Source organism: Gekko japonicus, unplaced genomic scaffold (genome assembly GCF_001447785.1).
Source record: "Gekko japonicus isolate JY-2015 unplaced genomic scaffold, Gekko_japonicus_V1.1 scaffold862, whole genome shotgun sequence".
Classification (NCBI taxonomy): Eukaryota; Metazoa; Chordata; class Lepidosauria; order Squamata; family Gekkonidae; genus Gekko; species Gekko japonicus.
The window spans coordinates 437,243-455,878 of NW_015173699.1; the positions used below are offsets into that span (position 1 = coordinate 437,243).

General features: G+C 42.7%; 1 protein-coding gene across 2 annotated transcripts in view; it reads left to right on the forward strand.

Moving 5' to 3' along the window:
- The window catches only part of DHX29 (DEAH-box helicase 29), a 40,023-nt gene that overhangs the window by 9,267 nt on the left and 12,120 nt on the right, over window positions 1-18,636 (forward strand). For both annotated transcript variants that reach the window (XM_015423226.1, XM_015423227.1), the window contains exons 7-18: window positions 297-423; window positions 2,024-2,182; window positions 3,801-3,966; window positions 5,988-6,111; window positions 8,678-9,283; window positions 11,615-11,758; window positions 12,069-12,245; window positions 13,587-13,727; window positions 15,371-15,515; window positions 16,037-16,157; window positions 17,010-17,094; window positions 17,947-18,035. In XM_015423226.1, coding sequence (XP_015278712.1) covers window positions 297-423; window positions 2,024-2,182; window positions 3,801-3,966; window positions 5,988-6,111; window positions 8,678-9,283; window positions 11,615-11,758; window positions 12,069-12,245; window positions 13,587-13,727; window positions 15,371-15,515; window positions 16,037-16,157; window positions 17,010-17,094; window positions 17,947-18,035 — 2,084 coding nt within the window. The remainder of the gene's footprint in view (window positions 1-296; window positions 424-2,023; window positions 2,183-3,800; window positions 3,967-5,987; window positions 6,112-8,677; window positions 9,284-11,614; window positions 11,759-12,068; window positions 12,246-13,586; window positions 13,728-15,370; window positions 15,516-16,036; window positions 16,158-17,009; window positions 17,095-17,946; window positions 18,036-18,636) is intronic.

The following is an 18,636-nucleotide window of genomic DNA, read 5'->3' on the forward strand; positions in this document are numbered from 1 at the left end:
TACTGAGCAGTGCTGGAGATTGTTAGGCATCTCGTCCCATTTTTATCCTGCCCTTTATCCAAGGACCTCGGAGGGGCCTACATGGGTCTTCCTTCCTCCGTTTTGCTCCCACATCAAGCCTGTGATATAGATTAGACTGAGAGAAAGCGACTGGTTCAAGATCACCTTTGCTGGCACGGAGAAGAGCCAATAATATGCCCCAAGAGCCCTAAGGCAGGATTGAGTCATATTTCCCCACCAAAATTACATGATTTACACTTACAAAATATACTAACGGATTACTTGATTTGGAACAGAATGAAAGATATTTACACCTAGCTGCCAAACTTGCAGAAGCCAAAGAACAGGCGAGTTCTTCCAAGCAGGACAAAAACAAGCAAGGCCAGAAGGTGGCACAAGAAAAAATAAGGCGCATTCAGCAAGGTAGGAGGAGCACTGCTGTAGTTCTTATCCCTGGAAATCCTAATGAAGTCAATGCTGCTGATATTCAGCATATGCCATGTGCCCTAATGTGATTAATATGTGTGTGTGTGTGTTATATATATAACCATTGTAGAATTGGTGTAGTCTTATGTGCCAAGGACACAGTTCACTATATTCCATTTTGTACAATGGGATTGGAGCCTTTAATGCACAGTTCTCCCAAATCCACACTCTGTGGTCACGTGTGTTGCACAAATACCCTGGCTTAGAATATGAGCTCAAGGCACATGGTGGGGCAGTTTTGCGCAAGCCAAGCAAGTCTGAATCTGGTCAGTACCTGCACGGCACACCTCTTGGCCCCTCCATGTACATTGCCTTGAGTTCCATCCTAGGATGTAAATGAAGGGAAGTGGCCACAAGTGACAGAACAGTCAGCAAGGTATGCTCTGCTGTGAGGTCCCAGGAGACTGACAAGGCTCCACTGTCAGTCATAGCGCATGCTTGAACATTAAGACAAAATGTACCCGAGATAACAGACTGCTTCTTTATCATCCCCCGCCCCACGCCCAGGTTCAGAATACAAACAATAGGTCAGAAGCAGCCTTCAGCAGCCAGTTTGATCTGCCTCCCTTCCTTCCTCCACCAATTCCAAGAGCTCAGGCATAAGCAGACATAGTTCCAGCTTCACATTGCTATGGATGAAGGCTCTTAAGCCATTAGCTTCTTTCAGGCCACACCAATCAATCCCTTACCTGTGTGTGTCTCTCTACCTTATTTAAAGATAGAGGCCGATTTGTGTGGGCGATCCTTCTCATTCATATTGGTTGCGGCCTCTTTAGGTCTGATGAGACAAAATAAGTATTTGTAATGGTTCAGCACTTGGCTATATTGATTGAGTCATCTTTTGTAAGTTGATTTCTGGACAACCTACACAGGAATTACTTCCTAACTTCCTGCATTTTGCTTTTGGAGCAGTCTGCACTTGTTTCCTATGCAACCTTCCCGAAGGATTCCGTGCAACTACCTCCAATGGTTTTCTTGCCATGCCAATAGTGCAAGGAATGCATAGGCTGAGTGCTGCAGTTATGGCTGCAGCCAAAAGTATTTCGGTGTAGTCATGGTTAATGGTGAAAAATAACTGTAGGTAAAGAACATAAGTTTGATCCAGTTGCGGAACTGGTGTGATGTATAGGCCTCCTTTCCTTATACTGAAATCCTCTGTGGTGTTATTTCACTCTAAGCATAGTAATTTCAGTAGTATTGGTGATGGAAAGTGCCATCAAGTCACAGCTGATTTATGGTGACCCCGGAGGGTGTTCAAGGCAAGAGATATTCAGAGGTGGTTTGCCATTGCCTGCCTTTGTATCATGACCCTGGTATTCCTCAGTGGTTTCCCATCCAAATACTAGCCAGGGCTGACACTGCTTAGCTTCCGAGATCTGACAAGATCAGGCTAGCCTGGGCCATCCAGGTTGTTAGTCTGGAGTAACATTACATTCCTAGGGCTGGTATGGTGTAGTGGTGATAGCACTGCTGTTTATATAACTTAAGGACCCTTCAGAATCCTTGAATAACCAATCATATGTTCCCTTTTTGGCAGAAATGTCAGTATTGGAGGAACACCCTGTGTTCAATCCTGCTATAAAAATTTCAAACCAACCAAGTGAAAAGAAAAAGGTTCCAGTGCCTGTTGATGCTGATGGTGCTTTGAATCTGAACGTGCTTGAAAAGCCTCAAGCAGCTCCCGAGGAACAAAAAGGTATGGCGAAACTTGCTTGGATTATCTTGAAACCTTTGAAAACTCTAGTTTACTTTGTAAGTCCATTAACAGGACCAGCTAAGTGATGTGGATTTGTAAGTTAACAACATTCTGAAATGCATCTATAACATGTATCTCTTCCTAGTGTAATTTTCTTCTTGTGTTTTTTTTTTAGAGTGCTGTGGAATATTCAGAAGTATTTTCCTTGTTTGCTGTCATATTTTTCATGCTCACGTGTACTTGTTTCAAAAAGGAGGGAAGTTACATGTAGCCCTCTGGCATTCCCAGTCATTCCCATTCATCTTACAGGAGAGATGTTTCAACTTCAGACTGGCCTAGCAGAAATCTCTCTCTTTTGCATTGATCCTGCTCCACAGTAGATTCCTGGGTCACAAAAGCTTCCTCCCATTCTTGATCTGATCTGGAAAACTTCAACCTGATATAGAAGAAAACCAATTCCCTCACTCCAGATTCTGTTGTTAATTCAAAACTACTTCATATTCAGTCCTTAGTGGAAAACTTTTATTTATTTATTTATTTTATTTCACTTACCCTCCGCCCTCCCCGCAAGCGGGCTCAGGGCGGCTTACATAGGCACAACTGTGCAATAAAATACAACAGGATTAAAACAGTTAAGGCACCAAGTGCAATAAAAATAGAACAAGTTAAAACAATTAAAACAAAAACTCACATCTTGCAGGATACATTAGGAACTAAAATCCTCACTCCCTATTGTATATCGCGGTGGGATCAAGAGGGGGGATGCCATGGGCCAAGATGTACCAGATGGCCAGTCGGCCCAACCCGGCGGTCCTGCTCTGCAGTTACTCGGTGGTGGTGGTGCCGGCGGCTCCTACTCAAAAGCCTGGCGGAAGAGCTCCGTCTTGCAGGCCCTGCGGAACTGTCAGAGGTCCCGCAGGGCCCTGATCTCCGGGAGCTCATTCCACCAGGTAGGAGCTGCCACCGAGAAGGACCTGGCCCTTGTGGCTGCAAGCCTGGCCTCTTTAGGACCCAGGGTCACTAGGCGGTGTTCTGACCCTGACCGAAGTGCTCTTTGGGGCCTGTATGGGGAAAGGCGGTCCCTCAGGTATGCTTTCTGAAGCTTTCATCCTGCTGGTGCTGCATCAGATCTGCCGCATCTCCTCTTTGCGCCCCTAAAAGACAAAACAACACAGTCCTGAGACAATCTAATTTCACTTAGACATGTATGTACACTTTTATGTTGCTGTTATCCTGTTATCATCTTAAAGCAACAGCTGACACACATCATGGATTCCCCCCCCCCCCATCTCAGTCCTGTTATTTTTTTCCTTGTTTTCCCACATCAGCTGGCATTGTTAGAATAAACTCCATTAATGTCACCTCTGTATCTTTACTTGGAAGTATTCCCACATAAGATGGTGGGGGACTGTTGTGTGTGCATGTCTCTGCATCTGATTCTCCTAACGGTTTCGTAACTGATAAATGTGACAGTTTTATTATTTCTACTTGTTTGAATTATGCACGTGTGTCTCTTGCTGATAATATACTTTCCAGACAATATTTCGGTTCTCACAACGTGCTGTGTGGTTGCCTTTCTTCCATTCTAAAACAGTATAAATGTTTTTACAAACCTTAGTGAAAAAGAGAGACCCTCCAGACGTGAGGAATTTTGATTATACTGCTAGAAGCTGGACCGGTAAATCTCCCAAACAGTTTTTGATTGATTGGTGCAGAAAACATTATTCTAAGTGCCCAAATCCGTCATTTGAAAAAGTTCCAGTGGGGAGGTATTGGAAATGTAGGTATGTATTTCTGGTAAAGTTTAATTTTTGTCTTGATTTTGCTTAATATTTTTCTTTAACCTTTTAATATAATTCTGAATGGATTTATTAAATTCTTTTCTATAAAGAAGGGGTTGTGGTGGCTCAGAGATTAAGACGCTGAAGCTGCAGACTGGAAGGTCTGTAGCTCAGCAGTTCGAGACCCTAGTGCTGTGTGACGGTGTGACCTCCCATCTCTGGCCCCAGCTCCTGCCAGCCTAGCAGTTTAAAAGCAAGAAAATGCAAGTAGATAAATAGGTACCACTTTGGTGGGAAGGTGATAGCGTTCCGTGCGCCTCAGCGTTTAGTCATGCCAGCCACATGACCACGGAAATGTCTTCAGACAGCGCTGGCTCTTCGGGTTGGAAACGGAGATGAGCACCACCCCCTAGAGTTGGATTTGATTGGCTTTTGAGCAAGGGAAATCTTTACCTTTTAAACCTTTTTTTCTATAAGGAACACTTGGGGCTACAGTTCCTGTTGGCATTCATCTTTACAGTAAAGCTTTTGAACCGTGTTGTTCTTCCCAGGTTTACAGTTGGGGAGTTGAGATGGATGAAGGGACCTCCTCAAAGTTAGTGTGAGTCCATGACAGAGCTAGGTCCCCTCCTCCCCAGTCACCCACTTATAAAGGTGAACCTGAGTACTTTACTCAATGTCTTGCATTCCAGGACAGATAGAAGTCATATTAGATAGTTTTTTGTTTTTAATAATTATTATTTCCCATTCTCTTCATTTCACTAACTTTTGGACAAAATGGTACAGGGAGCAGAAACAGTAAATTATTTATCTCATAATACTGATTTTTTTAACTTTTAAAATTAATATAATGCACATGGAAAAAATAATTTGGCTCTAGTTTGGTTAAAATAGGACCAGGGATAGATATAACTCACAGTGCAAAGTCACACCATTTAAAATCCACTGAAGGCTTAAGAAGGGTGTACCTGGTTAAGATTGCACTGTCAGTTATGTAGAAAAAGATACTCAGCTGATTTTTGACCATTAACCAATAACCAAACACTGCAACTTGTATGTTTTTCTTTTCATGGAAGTGGAGCTACAGTCTCACACAGGTATGTCTCCCCTTCAAGCTGGCCACTAATGTATCATTGGAATCTTATGGCAGAACCAGAAAATCAGCTCTGAAAGATTAAGACCTTCTTGTCTCAGCTTCCACAATTATATTTAAAATGTGGTTGACTTTCTCTTGCTTCTTTTTATTCCCCTGAATCATTTAGTTTCTTAGATTGACCCTTTTAGGTGTCGAAGTGTTTGCATTTGAAAGAATTCTGCTTGCCACTCCAAGCCTATGGGCTGGAACAACCAAAAATAAATAGAAGCGAAATAACTACTTTATAACTATTGTTTTCTGTGTCGGATCTTGCAGAATCCCTAGTCTTTTAAAAGTTTATATAGGTGCCAGCAGGGAAAACATTTAAAAATTGAAAGATTATCATTTGTCTTGTTTTAATGGTAGGATCATCTTAAGGCAGCTATTGTGCTAACCAGTATTGTGCTTTTACTGTGACAATGAAACCCTTAATATTAAAACAAATAGACAAATTGCAGACTTCGTTAGACCACAGAGCATGGCATGGAATGGGGGAGGGGGATTATACCCCTTTGATGTCAGATAAGCAGGAGCAGAGGTCCATCAGTGGCTATTAACCACAAGGTATAGATAGGGGCTCTGGGGCAAGTGATGCTCTGTCTTCTTGGTGCTTGGGGGGGGGGGTCAACAGTGGAAGGGCTTCTAATGTCCTGGCCCCACTGGTGGACCTCCTGATGGCACCTGGTATTTCTGGCCACTGTGTGACACAGAGTGTTGGACTGGATGGGCCTTTGGCCTGATCCAACATTGGTGTCTCTTATGTTCTTATGTTATGATCCGAAGTGCTTTGGGGGGGGGGGTGTAAACAAAAGCTGTATTTCTCTATGAAGTAGAAATGAATACTTTAAGCGCAAGTACTTTTATAAATCTGCTGTAACTTTTTGTTAAGGGCAAGAGTTATCAAGTCAGCTGATGACACCATGACAGTGTGTCCAACAATTCTCACGGAGGATAGCATGCAGGCTCAACATCTGGCTGCTACGCTAGCACTGTATAATTTAACCAAAGGACAGGTGAGATTTAAAATACAGTTGAGCTCTGAAAACTCTTCCCATGGTGAAAGCAACTGTTCATTCTTTCAGTAGGTCACAGCTAGCAGAGAGCCACATTTGCAATTGCCATCAACCCAAAGAGTTGCATTGACTTCCATTCCATTCCTGATCCTTCAGAGAGGATCAGAGCTTACCTGTTCCTCTGGGGGCTGTTTCAAGGTGGGAGCACCACCTACCAACCACAAGCCCTACTGGGCAAGGACCTTGACACTCTCCTGAGACATGGGGGAGGTGTCCTGTTGGGGAACAGGGCTCCCAGGCCACTGAGTATCACTGTAGTAAGGGCTTATTCATACATGTACATTAATCACTTGGAGAAAGACATATGTTGACCTGTATGTGTGAATGGCAATGCCTTGGCAAGCTGAAGGGTCCGATCAAAACAGTTTGGGGGCTCTTCTTCTGTTGTCTTTGACAGTTCATTTGATACCTCAGTTGATCTTTGGAACACAGGTGTTGTGAATTCCTGTAGTTCCAGCCCAAGGACATGGATAAGGGCCTTGGGATAATGCAGTTCGCTCTGGGTGCTCTAATTCTTTGCCCTTCCTGGTTGACTGTAGTTTGCCAGAAGAAATTGACCCAGTTCTTCTGGGCGACAGTCCGTTACAGAGTAGGGAGTATTCCTAGGCCTGCTAAAGAGGCTGTAATATGACCTCTTAGAAAATCCCACCCTGGATTCCCGTAGGGGATTCTTGGTGGTTGTCCTGAAGCTCATAGCATAGTTCAATGCCATGGTCTGTATATTAAAAGTATATTATTTTATTTACTCACTCTTATACCCAGCCTTTATCCCCAGTGGAGACCCAAAGCAGTTTACGTGGCTCTTCTCTTGTCTAGTTTTATCCTCACAACAACCCTGTGAGGTAGATTAGGCTGAGAAATGTGTAACTGGCCTGAGGTCAACCAGCAGGCTTCCATGGCAGAGTGGGGATCATTCAAACCTGGTTCTCCCAGATCCTAGCCCAGCACTCTAGCTGCACCACTACTCTGGCTGTCAACAAATAAACTGCACCGGGGAGAAGGCTAGATAGGGTTTATGTGAGGGCCCCCCGTATCTCCCATTCATTGTAGAGAAGAAGAAGAAGAGGAGATTGGATTTATACCCCGCCCTTCACTACCCAAGGGAGTCTCAGAGCGGCTTACAAACTCCTTTCCCTTCCCCTCCCCACAACAGACACCCTGTGAGGTAAGTGGGGCTGAGAGAGCTCTTGACAGAAACCGCTCTTTTTCAAGGACAGCTCTTATCAGAACTACGGCTTGCCCAAGGTCATCCAGCCAGGTGCAAGTGGAGGAGTGGGGAATCAAACCCGGTTCTCCCAGATTAGAGTCCGCGCACTTAACCACTGCACCAAACTGGCTTGTAGTGGCAGCTGTGTAGCTGGTAGCAGAATCCAGGGGAAGTGGGGACACAGAAAGGGTGGGGTGCAAAGGCACTGCACCTTCGGTGGACTAGCTTGTTTCCTTACTCTTTTTAAAGTCTGGCATGGTTTACTAATTCTAAACTATGTTATAGTTAACCCATGATAAGTACTCGGAATTTTAAATGTGTATTGGAACGCAACATCTTCTAAAATACGTACTTCGCAGATGAGCTTTTCCAGGTTCCAAACCACAGGTGTAAGCAACTTAGAATTTTAAAAAGTTTTTTTTGAACTTGCATAAATGCATTTTGAGTTAGTACAGAATTATGCCACATTTCAGAAAACCTATCTAAATATTTCAGGAATATTTTCATTTTCAGTTTGATCACTTGACGTAATATATCGACAGGTGACAAGCCTCTCTTTACATATAAATCTTCAAGCGCTTTGATTAGTTGTGCTGTATCTTTGTGGCTGTGGTTAATTAAACAATTGCAGAAAGAGTGATAGAGCCTTGCCATTTACTACATGAGATACAAAGAACCATCTAATTGGTTTACAGTTCCCAAAGGGTTTGGGGCTTGTATATCAGACTGTGCCCTCTTGCTTCATGGCAAACAAGTTTTGAAATTGAAGAAGTTTTCAGTTTGGTGTAGTGGTTAGGAGCACGGACTCTAATCTGGGAGAACCAGGTTTGATTCCCCACTCCTCCACATGCAGCTGCTGGTGTGACCTTGGGTCAGTTACAAGTTCTTTCAGAGCTGTTCTCTCACGGACAGTTGTGGAAACAGCTCTCTCAGCCCCACCTACCTCACAGGGTGTCTGTTGTGGGGAGGGGAAGGACATTGTAAGCCGCTCTGAGACTCCTTTGGGTAGCGAAGGGCAGGGTGTAAATCTAATCTCTTCTTCTTCAGCTTGTGGTTATGGCATTGTAAAATCGGGGTCTGTTTTTAAATAGTGTGGTCATGTTGGATATAATAGAAAATAAAGGGGAGAGAGCCATCAAATTGCTTTGACTGCTTCCCCCCCCCTCCCCCATTTGTTCCAGGAGGCTATTGAACTTCTACAGTTTGATTCTCTTTTAAGCTTCTGGTCTTGAGATCCAAAGCATATTTTTTTTCTCCCTTGTATGCAGTTGATGTTGTGCATTTTCCTCTCTTCTGCAGTCAGTCCATCAGTTACTTCCTCCCACATACAGAAATGTGTGGCTAGAGTGGAGTGACACTGAAAAGAAAAAGGAAGAAGAAAACAAGACGGAGACCAACAAGCCCCGTGACCAATTCATTGCTAAACTGTTGAACAAGCTAAAACAGCAGCAGCCCCAACAGCAGCTTGAAAGCAAGGCCAAAGTACCCGAAGATGCTGAGGACTCTTGGGAGAACTTACTTTCAGAAGAGGAGGAGTACAATGGGCGTTCCCTTGAGATCCCCGTTACAGATGACTTGGAACCTGCTAGAACCCTCTTTAAAAAACTGCAGAGCACGCCCAGGTACCAGAGACTTTTGAAGGAGAGGGAGCAGCTCCCTGTGTTCAAACACAGATTTTCCATTGTCGAAACTCTTAAAAAGCATCGCGTTGTGGTCGTGGCTGGCGAAACAGGCAGTGGGAAAAGTACCCAAGTCCCGCATTTTTTGCTGGAGGACTTGCTGTCTAATGAGCAGAGTGCAAGTAAATGCAATATCGTGTGCACCCAGCCTCGGCGAATCTCGGCAGTGAGTTTGGCAACTAGAGTATGTGAAGAGCTGGGCTGTGAAAGTGGGCCTGGAGGAAGAGTAAGGTTCTATTTTTATTTTTAATCCTGTGTTTGGCTATGCGCAGCAAGCCTGCCTTTTAGAGAATGCAATAGGCACAATAAAACTTCTAGGAATTTTCAGGGTATCATAAAACAAATTCACGGTGGCTACTGATGGGAGATTTCTAGTTTAATCAAGCTTAATTTGATATTGAGCCCTAATTCGGTAGTACCTGAGGTTTTATGAAGGGTGTTATGTATAGAACAGGGCATACAGAACCTCCACATTCAGAGCACTAATCCTCTGAATCCCAGAGCCAGGAGGCAACATCAGGGGAAGGCCTCGGCTGCTATGCCCTGTTGTTGGCTGTCCAGAGGAACTGGTTGGCCACTGTGTGAGATGGGATGGTGGACTAGATGGACCATTGGTCTGATCCAGCAGGGCTCTTCTTATGTTCTTACAGTGGCATTATTTATTAGCCAACAAACTCAGTAACTGCATAGAGAACAAGTGTTTGAACTTGAGTGGATAGATTGCCTGTTAACAGACTGAGAAATGCTCTGTATCATTAAGAAGTGAACAGAAGGGAAAACTTTGCCAGTTGTGTCTTCTAGCATTAAAGTGCTACAGTGATAGGAGGACCTGCACAAAGTGGAATTTTCCCTTCTGTGCAACTTCGGGAGACTCTCTGAGGTGTGCCTGACAGTCAGATAATACAGTCAGACTCTGAAACAGTGGTCTTTCACTAGCAACAAAATTGTGCTTCTGTCCAGATATGCTAAGTGACCAAACAGACTGAGCCTGTGTTATTTTTCAGCTATACTGAATGCTTAGGAGGATGGGAAAACATTGCAAAATAGACCTTGGGTCATGCTAGGTTTGCACATGCTGTGTGTCCTGAAGAATGATGCTGTTAGTGGTAAAGAAGAGATGTACAAGGGGAGCAAACCTAAGCACTGTCTTTTTCTTTATTTTGTGAGTTCAGTGCAGCTGCTTCACAGTGTGGGATGCATTGAGTTTTGGCTCTCTTCTACTATTTGCTCTAGGGGAAAAAATCTTTCAAAAATTTACTGTGTGGTAGTTCCACAGATCACTGTACTATTAAATGGACTACCAGTCTATAACATTGGTTTCTTCCATTGCACAATCTAAATCCTTGAGTTGGATCCAACCAGCTTTTCTACTGGTCAAAATAGGAGGAGAAGGATTGTTTTGACCATCAAAAAGGCTGTGTCTGGGGATCATGGGATATGTGTTGATAAAAGTCACGTGAAACAAGAACTGTAATGAGGGGAATAGGCTAAGATTAAGCAAGAAAGCTGTCTGGCTCTGGTGTTGTAAATAAGAAGTGGGAGACTGACCAGTTATGAAGGTGCACAGATGAAGGTGCACAGAGAGTTTATATAGTTATAAAGGTGAATATATACAGAGATATTTACAGGCTATCGTACAGCATGTCGTGCCTTAGTCTATGAGAACTAAGTCCCCCCCAGCTTACTAAACTGATAGCTGTTATGCTAAGCCCCAGCCAATCTCTAACAGGGTGATGCAGTCACTAACTCTAACAAGCCCTGAAAGACTAACACCTGCTAGAAAACACCTGTCTGTAATTACATGATCACTAGCATGACAGCTAGGTCTGACAGATCAAACTGATCTATAGTAACTGCTTGCTACCTCTATCACTCTGACATATATCTCAATAACTCATAGCTTTACTTTTTAATTTGCTATGTGTGTTTTGACATAGGCAATCCACAAATTGCTATTTAAAAATGAACACTTTCTAGAACCCATATTGCCTTCAGACATTATATAATGAGGATAAGTAAAATAGGTCTTTTTGGAGTTTGTTAACATGATTTGCGTGGAGAGAATTTCTGGAGATATATTTTAACTTTGTTAAGTATTACTTTCGAGTTGCACTGTTTTGTATATATGTGTTCAGTGCTGGTTTTGGTAATACTGAATCAAGTCTGATATGGTTGGTTGGTGGCTTACCTCTGTATTGTTCATATGTGTCAGTTCCTTACAGGAGGGGTTAGTTTTGCATTGCTCTTAAGAAATTATCTACTAGATAGGAACCTAGCTAGGCTTTTGGCCAGACAGACTGGACCAAAAATTGGTCCTTGCTGTAAAACTGTTTGTACCGGCTGTCTTGTGCTGAAGCCAATTTGGAAAGAAGTAGAGAATATTTTTTGCAACAAATGGAGTAGGCTGAACTGTAATTTTTAATTGTGACCCACTCAGACTCACCAGGAGTAAGAGTTTCCATTCTAAATACAGCGTGTATTTAAACTTAAGTAATTTGAATCTTGATGTACCTTTTTATTACTAATTTGTCTTTTTCCCCCCCAATGTTAAATTTAGAATTCCTTGTGTGGCTATCAAATCCGTATGGAGTCCCGAACAGGCGAGGCCACTAGACTGCTTTACTGTACAACAGGAGTTCTTCTTCGGAAGCTGCAAGAAGATGTTCTTCTTTCTAGTGTGTCTCACGTTATAGTAGATGAGGTTAGCAATGTTTTCATAGATGTCGGGGGAGGTGAGAGTTAGGTAAGCAACATATTTTATAAACAGGTTTAGGTGGATAGCTGTGTTCATCTGTACTAACAGAACAAAATTCAGGTCCAGTAACACCTTAGGGACCAACAAAATTTTCCAAGGTATTAGATTTCATGAGTCAAAAGCTCTCTTAGTTAGATTCAGCTTTGACTCATGAAAGCTTATACCCTAGAAAATTGGTGCTGCTGGACTCGTGTTTTATAAATGGCCCCTTGTTTCTCTTTACCTCATTTCCTGTGTCCTTTTTTTTCTCCCCAAGGTTCATGAAAGAAGTGTCCAATCAGACTTCCTGCTAATTATCCTGAGGGAGATCTTGCACAAGCGTTCAGATCTGCATCTTATTCTAATGAGTGCCACGGTAGATAGCGAGAAATTCTCCAGCTATTTCACTCACTGTCCCATACTAAGAATTTCAGGGAGGAGCTATCCAGTAGAGGTAAATGTGCAGTTGCATTAATGTAGTTGAACTGCTGTTAGAAATTACTTGAAGATAACATCCGTATATGTCTATCCTTGCAATCCTACACCTTGAATCTTTAGTGAAAGTAATATTCAGTCTTTTTTTTTTAAAGGCTGATCTGTTATGACTTCATTGATTCTGTGTCTGCATTCAGACATCATGAACAATCGCAATTTGTTTGTGACAAGAACTAACCTGAGATGCTCAGATTTGCACACATCTTTCCCCATCCGAAGAAGAGAACCAAAACCTTTCTTGAATAGCAAGCATTGTACAAAGTTTTTAAATGCTGGAAGGGAATCAGACAACTGATCCTAAATGTTAGTGCATGAGGTAGACCATACAGTGAAAGATTGCCTTAAGAGTATCTTAGCCCCTGGATCATTTGGGGTTTATTGGCTGTACAAAAGCCCCATCGGGACAGCTAACAAAAACAGAGAAGTAAAAACACATCATAAAAACAAAATGCATATATAAAAGCACAAAAACAATGAAAAGGGGGGGGGATGGAGAGATTATCAAGGGAATGCCAGACGGGGGGGGAAGTCTTCACCCCCTGGAGAAAGTTAGTGATAGAAGTGGACAAATTAATGTCTCTGGGGAGGGATTTTTGCAGTTTTGGCCCCATGACTGTGTTCAAGGAGGTTTACGTCAAATATCTTAAAGTCGTTACCACCTCTTAAAACACAATAACAACAGTCCAGTAACAGCGTCAGAGTTGCCAGATGGTCTTTATAGGTAACAAAGACAGTCAGCCGTCTCTGAATGCTTGAGATAAGTTGGAGGCAGGGGGACCATGTCTAAGGCAGCAGGTGGCTGCTGACAGGAAGCTGGATTTGGATGTGACCGCCAGCACAATGGACTGGATCTAGAGACACGTGAGTATAAAGGAAAAAGGTACATAGCGCAGCTCAACTTGTAGAAGCCATAGTATGACAGCTGCAGCAACACAGCTCATTAATATACTTTTTAACAAAGCAACAATCTGCTTGTGGAGCAATAGGATGTGCAAGAAACGGTTCATGTCTTGCATATGTGGAAAAGATGGGGGGGGGATACTGTCATTTTCACTTAGTGCAGGCAGACAGTGAGGAGTAATTGTAGCAGTTCTGCTTGCACACACAAATTTTCTGTGCACACGTAAATTTTCCACGGGATACAGTCTAATGTGAAGAAGAGCCTCCTGTGCCAAAGGTCAGAATTTCAACTGAGCCTTACAAATATATTTCTCTGTACCAAAGTTAATTCTTCTTTACTCAGAAGTTCAGGTTTATCTAAAATAGTATTTGATGTTTCATTCATTTTGCATGCGTTTAGGTTTTCCATGTTGAAGATGTCATAGAGGAAACTGGTTTCATTTTGGAAAAAGACTCTGAATATTGCCAGAAGTTCTTGGAAGAAGAGGAGGAAGTAACGGTTAATGTTACCAATAAAGGTGGAGGAATTACAAAATACCGGGTAAGACATTTTTATCCACAAACGACACAGGTAGTTAACGAAACAAAAGCAGCTATTATTTTGAAACTTCGATTCGTTTCTTTTCAGAAACGCAGTTTTCCAATAGCCTCTATGGAAACCCTGTGGAGAACTGATTGAAAATAGATTCCTGTTCTGCTTTAATAATAACTTGATAAGTGGTTTATCAGGTGAAAGCTAAGTATGTGGTAGCCCATGAGGCTACATAACTGTGATTCATTACACTTATGTTTCATCTTTCCTCAAAGATAGTTCAGTATTCCCTCTTTTATTCTTATTCATTCATAACATTTAGATACTTATGCCCTGCTTTTCTCCCCAGTGGGGATCCAAAGCAGCTGAACAGCATTGTTCTTCTCTTGATGTTATGCTCATATTTATTTATCCCATCCTTTCCGCAAGTGGGCTTAGGGACGGTCACAGCAATAGATTACCATCAATGAACAGGGACAACCAGCAAACGATGATCCATGGAGTACAAGGCTCTCTGGGGCATACATGAGGCAAGGTGGTCCCTTAGATATGTTGGTCCCAGGCTGTGTAGGGCTTTAAAGGTCATCACCAGCACCTTGAAATGAATCCAGTACTCAATTGGTAACTAGTGCAATTGGCAAAGCACTGGCTGAATACACGCCCACACAGATGTCGCAGTCAGCAGGCGTGCCGCCACATTTTGCACCAGTTAGAGTTTCCAGATCAGCCTCAAGTGTAAGCCCCCATAAAATGAGTTAACAGTAATCAGGTCTGGAAGTGACCATTGTATGGGTCACTGTAGCCAAGTTCTGGGGGAGAGAGATAGGGAACCAGCTGCCTCATCTGCCAGAGATGATAAAAGGCAGACCTGGCAACCTGGGCCTCCGTGGAGAGTGCGGGATCCAGGGTCACCCCATGGCTCTTCACCTTCTGGGCTGGCACCAACTGTGCCCCATCCAGGGTAGGGAGCTGGATTCCCAAGTCTGCCCCTCCACGGCTCAAGCACAGACCTCCGTCTTTGTAGGATTTAACTTCAACCAAGTCTGCCGTAGCCACCCAGCCATAGCCTCATAACAACCACTGAGTGAGGAAGTTAAGGCTGAGAGAGAGTGACTGGTCCAAGGTCACCAAGGAAGGTTCTGTGGAAGTGTGGGAATTCGAACCTGGGTCTCCTAAATCCTAGTCCAGCACTGTAGCTGCTATACTATGCTGGCTGGCAACAACTCTGTGCTATGATAGGGTGAATTTGCAGCAGATTAGCGACCTGTGAATTTGCAGCAGATTAGCATACAAATACAAGAATGTAGGCTGTTATAGAAAGTTCCCATTACTTGGCTATATGGATGAAATGAGACAAGTCTTACAGGCAAAGCAGATTTTCTATCCCATATTGCTGTTAAGTCCTTGAGGACATCAGTTAGTAATAGAACAAAGTTTAAGTTCAGTTCTTGAGATACATTAAAAAAAGACTTCCTCACACATATACATATGAGACATTTGTTTCATGTAATAGCTGTAGCTAAGTACTTGTACGTTTTCATACAAAGCATAATCTTTTAAGGCAATTATGTGAAAATGAAATGGCATATGACCCTGCTTTATCCTCTTCCTAGTTCACTCTCAGTGCTTCCCCCCACCCCTTCATTTTTTAGGAAAATGTCTCTGTTACGGTTGCCTCAGGTATCGATTTAGGTCCCTACTACCAAAAATACAGCAGTCGAACTCAGCAGGCCATCTTCTACATGAATCCCTATAAGATCAACTTTGATCTCATCTTGGAGTTGCTCGCATATTTAGGTATGTTTCTTTTTAAAAAATTCTCTAGTATATTTTTCTGTTTTGTTTTGTTGCTATTGTTTGGTTTTAAATCTTAATTAGGAACTTGCTGCTGGTTTTCTCCTTCAGTGGATAGTCCTAAAAAAATGTTCTAGTCTGGGAGACGGTTTGCATGTGCCTGCAGCCATTTTTATTAAAAAGAAAATCATGACACTTTACAGTCCTCTTCTATCTATCATGTATCTTCTATCATCTATCACAGAAATTAGAATAGAAATTAAAATAAAAGACCTCAGTTTGTATTATTTCCCTGATATTTCATTATTTCACCTATACATTTTGCCACTGAAAGGGTAACAAGTCTGTTTGTATCCAATAATAGCCATGTCACCTGGGCTCTCTTATTAAGCAATTCCGCAGTTTTAGCCAAAGGGGTGATTAAATTAGCCCTCAACTCATTAAATATAGGGCACTCCATAATCATGTGTTCAGTGGTTTCAACTTTGTCCTCTCGTAAATGGCTTCCTTTTATATGCTTACAGACAGAAGTCCCCAGTTCAAAAACATGGAAGGAGCTGTTTTAATTTTTCTGCCAGGGCTTGCTCATATTCAGCAGTTGTATGACCTCATTTCAACTGACAGAAGATTTAATATAAGGGAGAGGTAACTAATAACTATATGTGGATGACTCTGGGAAGCGTGTGTGTGTGTAGAATTTTGTGCAAGATTAGAAGAGACTAGCAGACTTGCCTGCCCTGCCCTGGATGGCCCAGGCTAGTCCAATTTCATCAGATCTTGGTAGCTAAGCTGAGTCAGCTCTGGTTAGTATTTAGATGGGAGATCACCAAGGAATACTGGGGGGGGTAATAGAAAACCACCTCTGAATGTCTCTTGTCCTGAAAACCCTTCAGGAGTCACCATAGGTTAGCTGCGACTTGATGGCACTTTCTAGTACCAATGGGCTTGCCTATAGAAGACCACTCCTCCATTGGTGTGATTGGTCAAGGGTGAGGGAGAGCTGCCCCTTCCACCTGGAAACAAGATGATCCTCCAGCCCAGGATTGGACATCTGGCTGGGCTTCCAGTGCTGGGTAGCTCCCCAGTACCACTGCTAAAATGGCAGCAGAAGGCAGAAGTTCAGGATGACACCTAGAAGGCCTTATTCCTCTGGCGTGTCATTGGGCATGGGACTGCGGCCTTTATGGACTCTCTATATGTGTTTAGAGAGCCAGTACTCTGCAACTAGACTGAAATCTAACTGTTCTACTGCCGACCAACACTGGCTGCCCTTTTGTGCAGGGGAGTTTTTGTTGCTTAACAATCCAGGGATTGGAGGATGGAGAGGTTTTCAGTGGCCATCACAAATGTAACATTGCCTGTAAAATGCAGCCTGTCGTAGCAGTAAGTTCCGAATAAATTAATGTAATATACATTATTTGCACACACACAAAAGTAAATTCCCATGAGTACCGAACAAGCCAGTTCTCTCAACTGTATCGTATTTGTTTCTTTCAGGCACCGGTTAATTGCACTACACTCTGTTCTGTCAACCCAAGATCAAGGAGCTGCATTTACACTGCCTCCTCTTGGTGTTAGGAAGGTATAAATACATCTCTTCATGCGATGATGTCCGCACTTTGCCTCTCTCTGATTAACATTTTATGTTGACTTATTTTTTTTAATATTCTGCTTTGACCAATGTGATTGCTGCTATGGAACTGCAGTCCTTCTCGAATGTCCCAGATTTGGTCCTCCCCCGCTCATTTCCTGTTGCTTCCTTTTAAAAATCCTAATTCCTCTTCCTAAACCTGCCTGTGTCCTTTTGAATATGCCTGCTGATGTGTTTGATGTCTTGTAGAGGTCACTGAGGTTATTACCAAAGGGGTGGTGTAAGAACAGGGGTTGATCAGTTTTCCCCACTCGCATGTGATGTGGAAAGCCAGCTTAAGGAGAAACAGAAGTCAGAACAATATTTTTGCTGGTGTGGTACAGTAGGAGAGATTCTGTGCTCAAACTATGTCCACACTACATTTTGAGACCTGGCTGACAGGTAAATGTTACCCCCAGCCCTGCCTGGTGATCCAAAAGGATACAATGGTCATTGTTCCCATAGGCAGCTAAAAGATTGAGGAGAATCGACATCATCTCACTCCCTGTCTTTCTTCTAACGTAATCTGTCCAATAGGGTGGCTAAGGTGGTTTCAATTCAAAAAAGATCAGTATAATATCTGGAAGTCCGTAGAGATGCCTTGCCACCACTGCTTGGTTAAGTTAAGTAGCCTTTATTGGCATGGAAAAAAATTGATACAAGTTAATACAGTTTAAAAGGTAAGTTACTTACCTGGCAGGGGAGACACCATGGTCACTGCTTGATTAACCTTGCTCCAAAGTGGAATTTTGGAGACTGACTGGTAATACTTGTGTTTAAGAAGTGTTTTTGTTTCATTGATAGATCGTTTTGGCCACCAATATTGCTGAGACAGGTATCACTATACCGGATGTTGTTTTTGTAATCGACGCTGGGAGAACAAAGGAGAACAGGTAATACTCTAGTTGCTATGATCTGTGCTTCCTGAGTTGGTTTGAAATGCTTTTTGTACTCCAGCTGTGTCCAGATAATGCTGAAAGTACATCCCAGTGTAACTTGCAGGTGAACCCCCACCCCAAACCCGCCTAATAATGATTTATAGGGAGTGGCTGTAATCTTTAAAAAGATTTTAAAATTAGAATGGGATAGCAGGGAGGAATGCCAGGTACTATGTTGTTTTAAGCAAAGAAACAAAAACAAGAAACCCAGATTCTCCCATTGGAATAAATCATGTATGTTTGTATGTCTTTACTGTAATCTTTTTAGAAAAATCCTAGAATAATTAGCTATTTTGGTGAGGAAGCAGAACTTTTTGTAGGGAACCTCCCCTTCTAAACATGAAAAAGAATTGCTTTTGAAAGTGTTTCTCTTGAGCATTGAATCAAAATTGATTCCCTCCTTTGGAACATTATTGTTTGGTACTGTCCCACTTTCATTGATTGGCTGACCAGGCTGGCCAGTCAAATGGCCATTTAAAGCCCACACCAGCCTTTGCTGGCAGAATTGCCCCATCCACCTTCCCTCTGATTTACAGCATGGGGTTTGCTTGTTGCT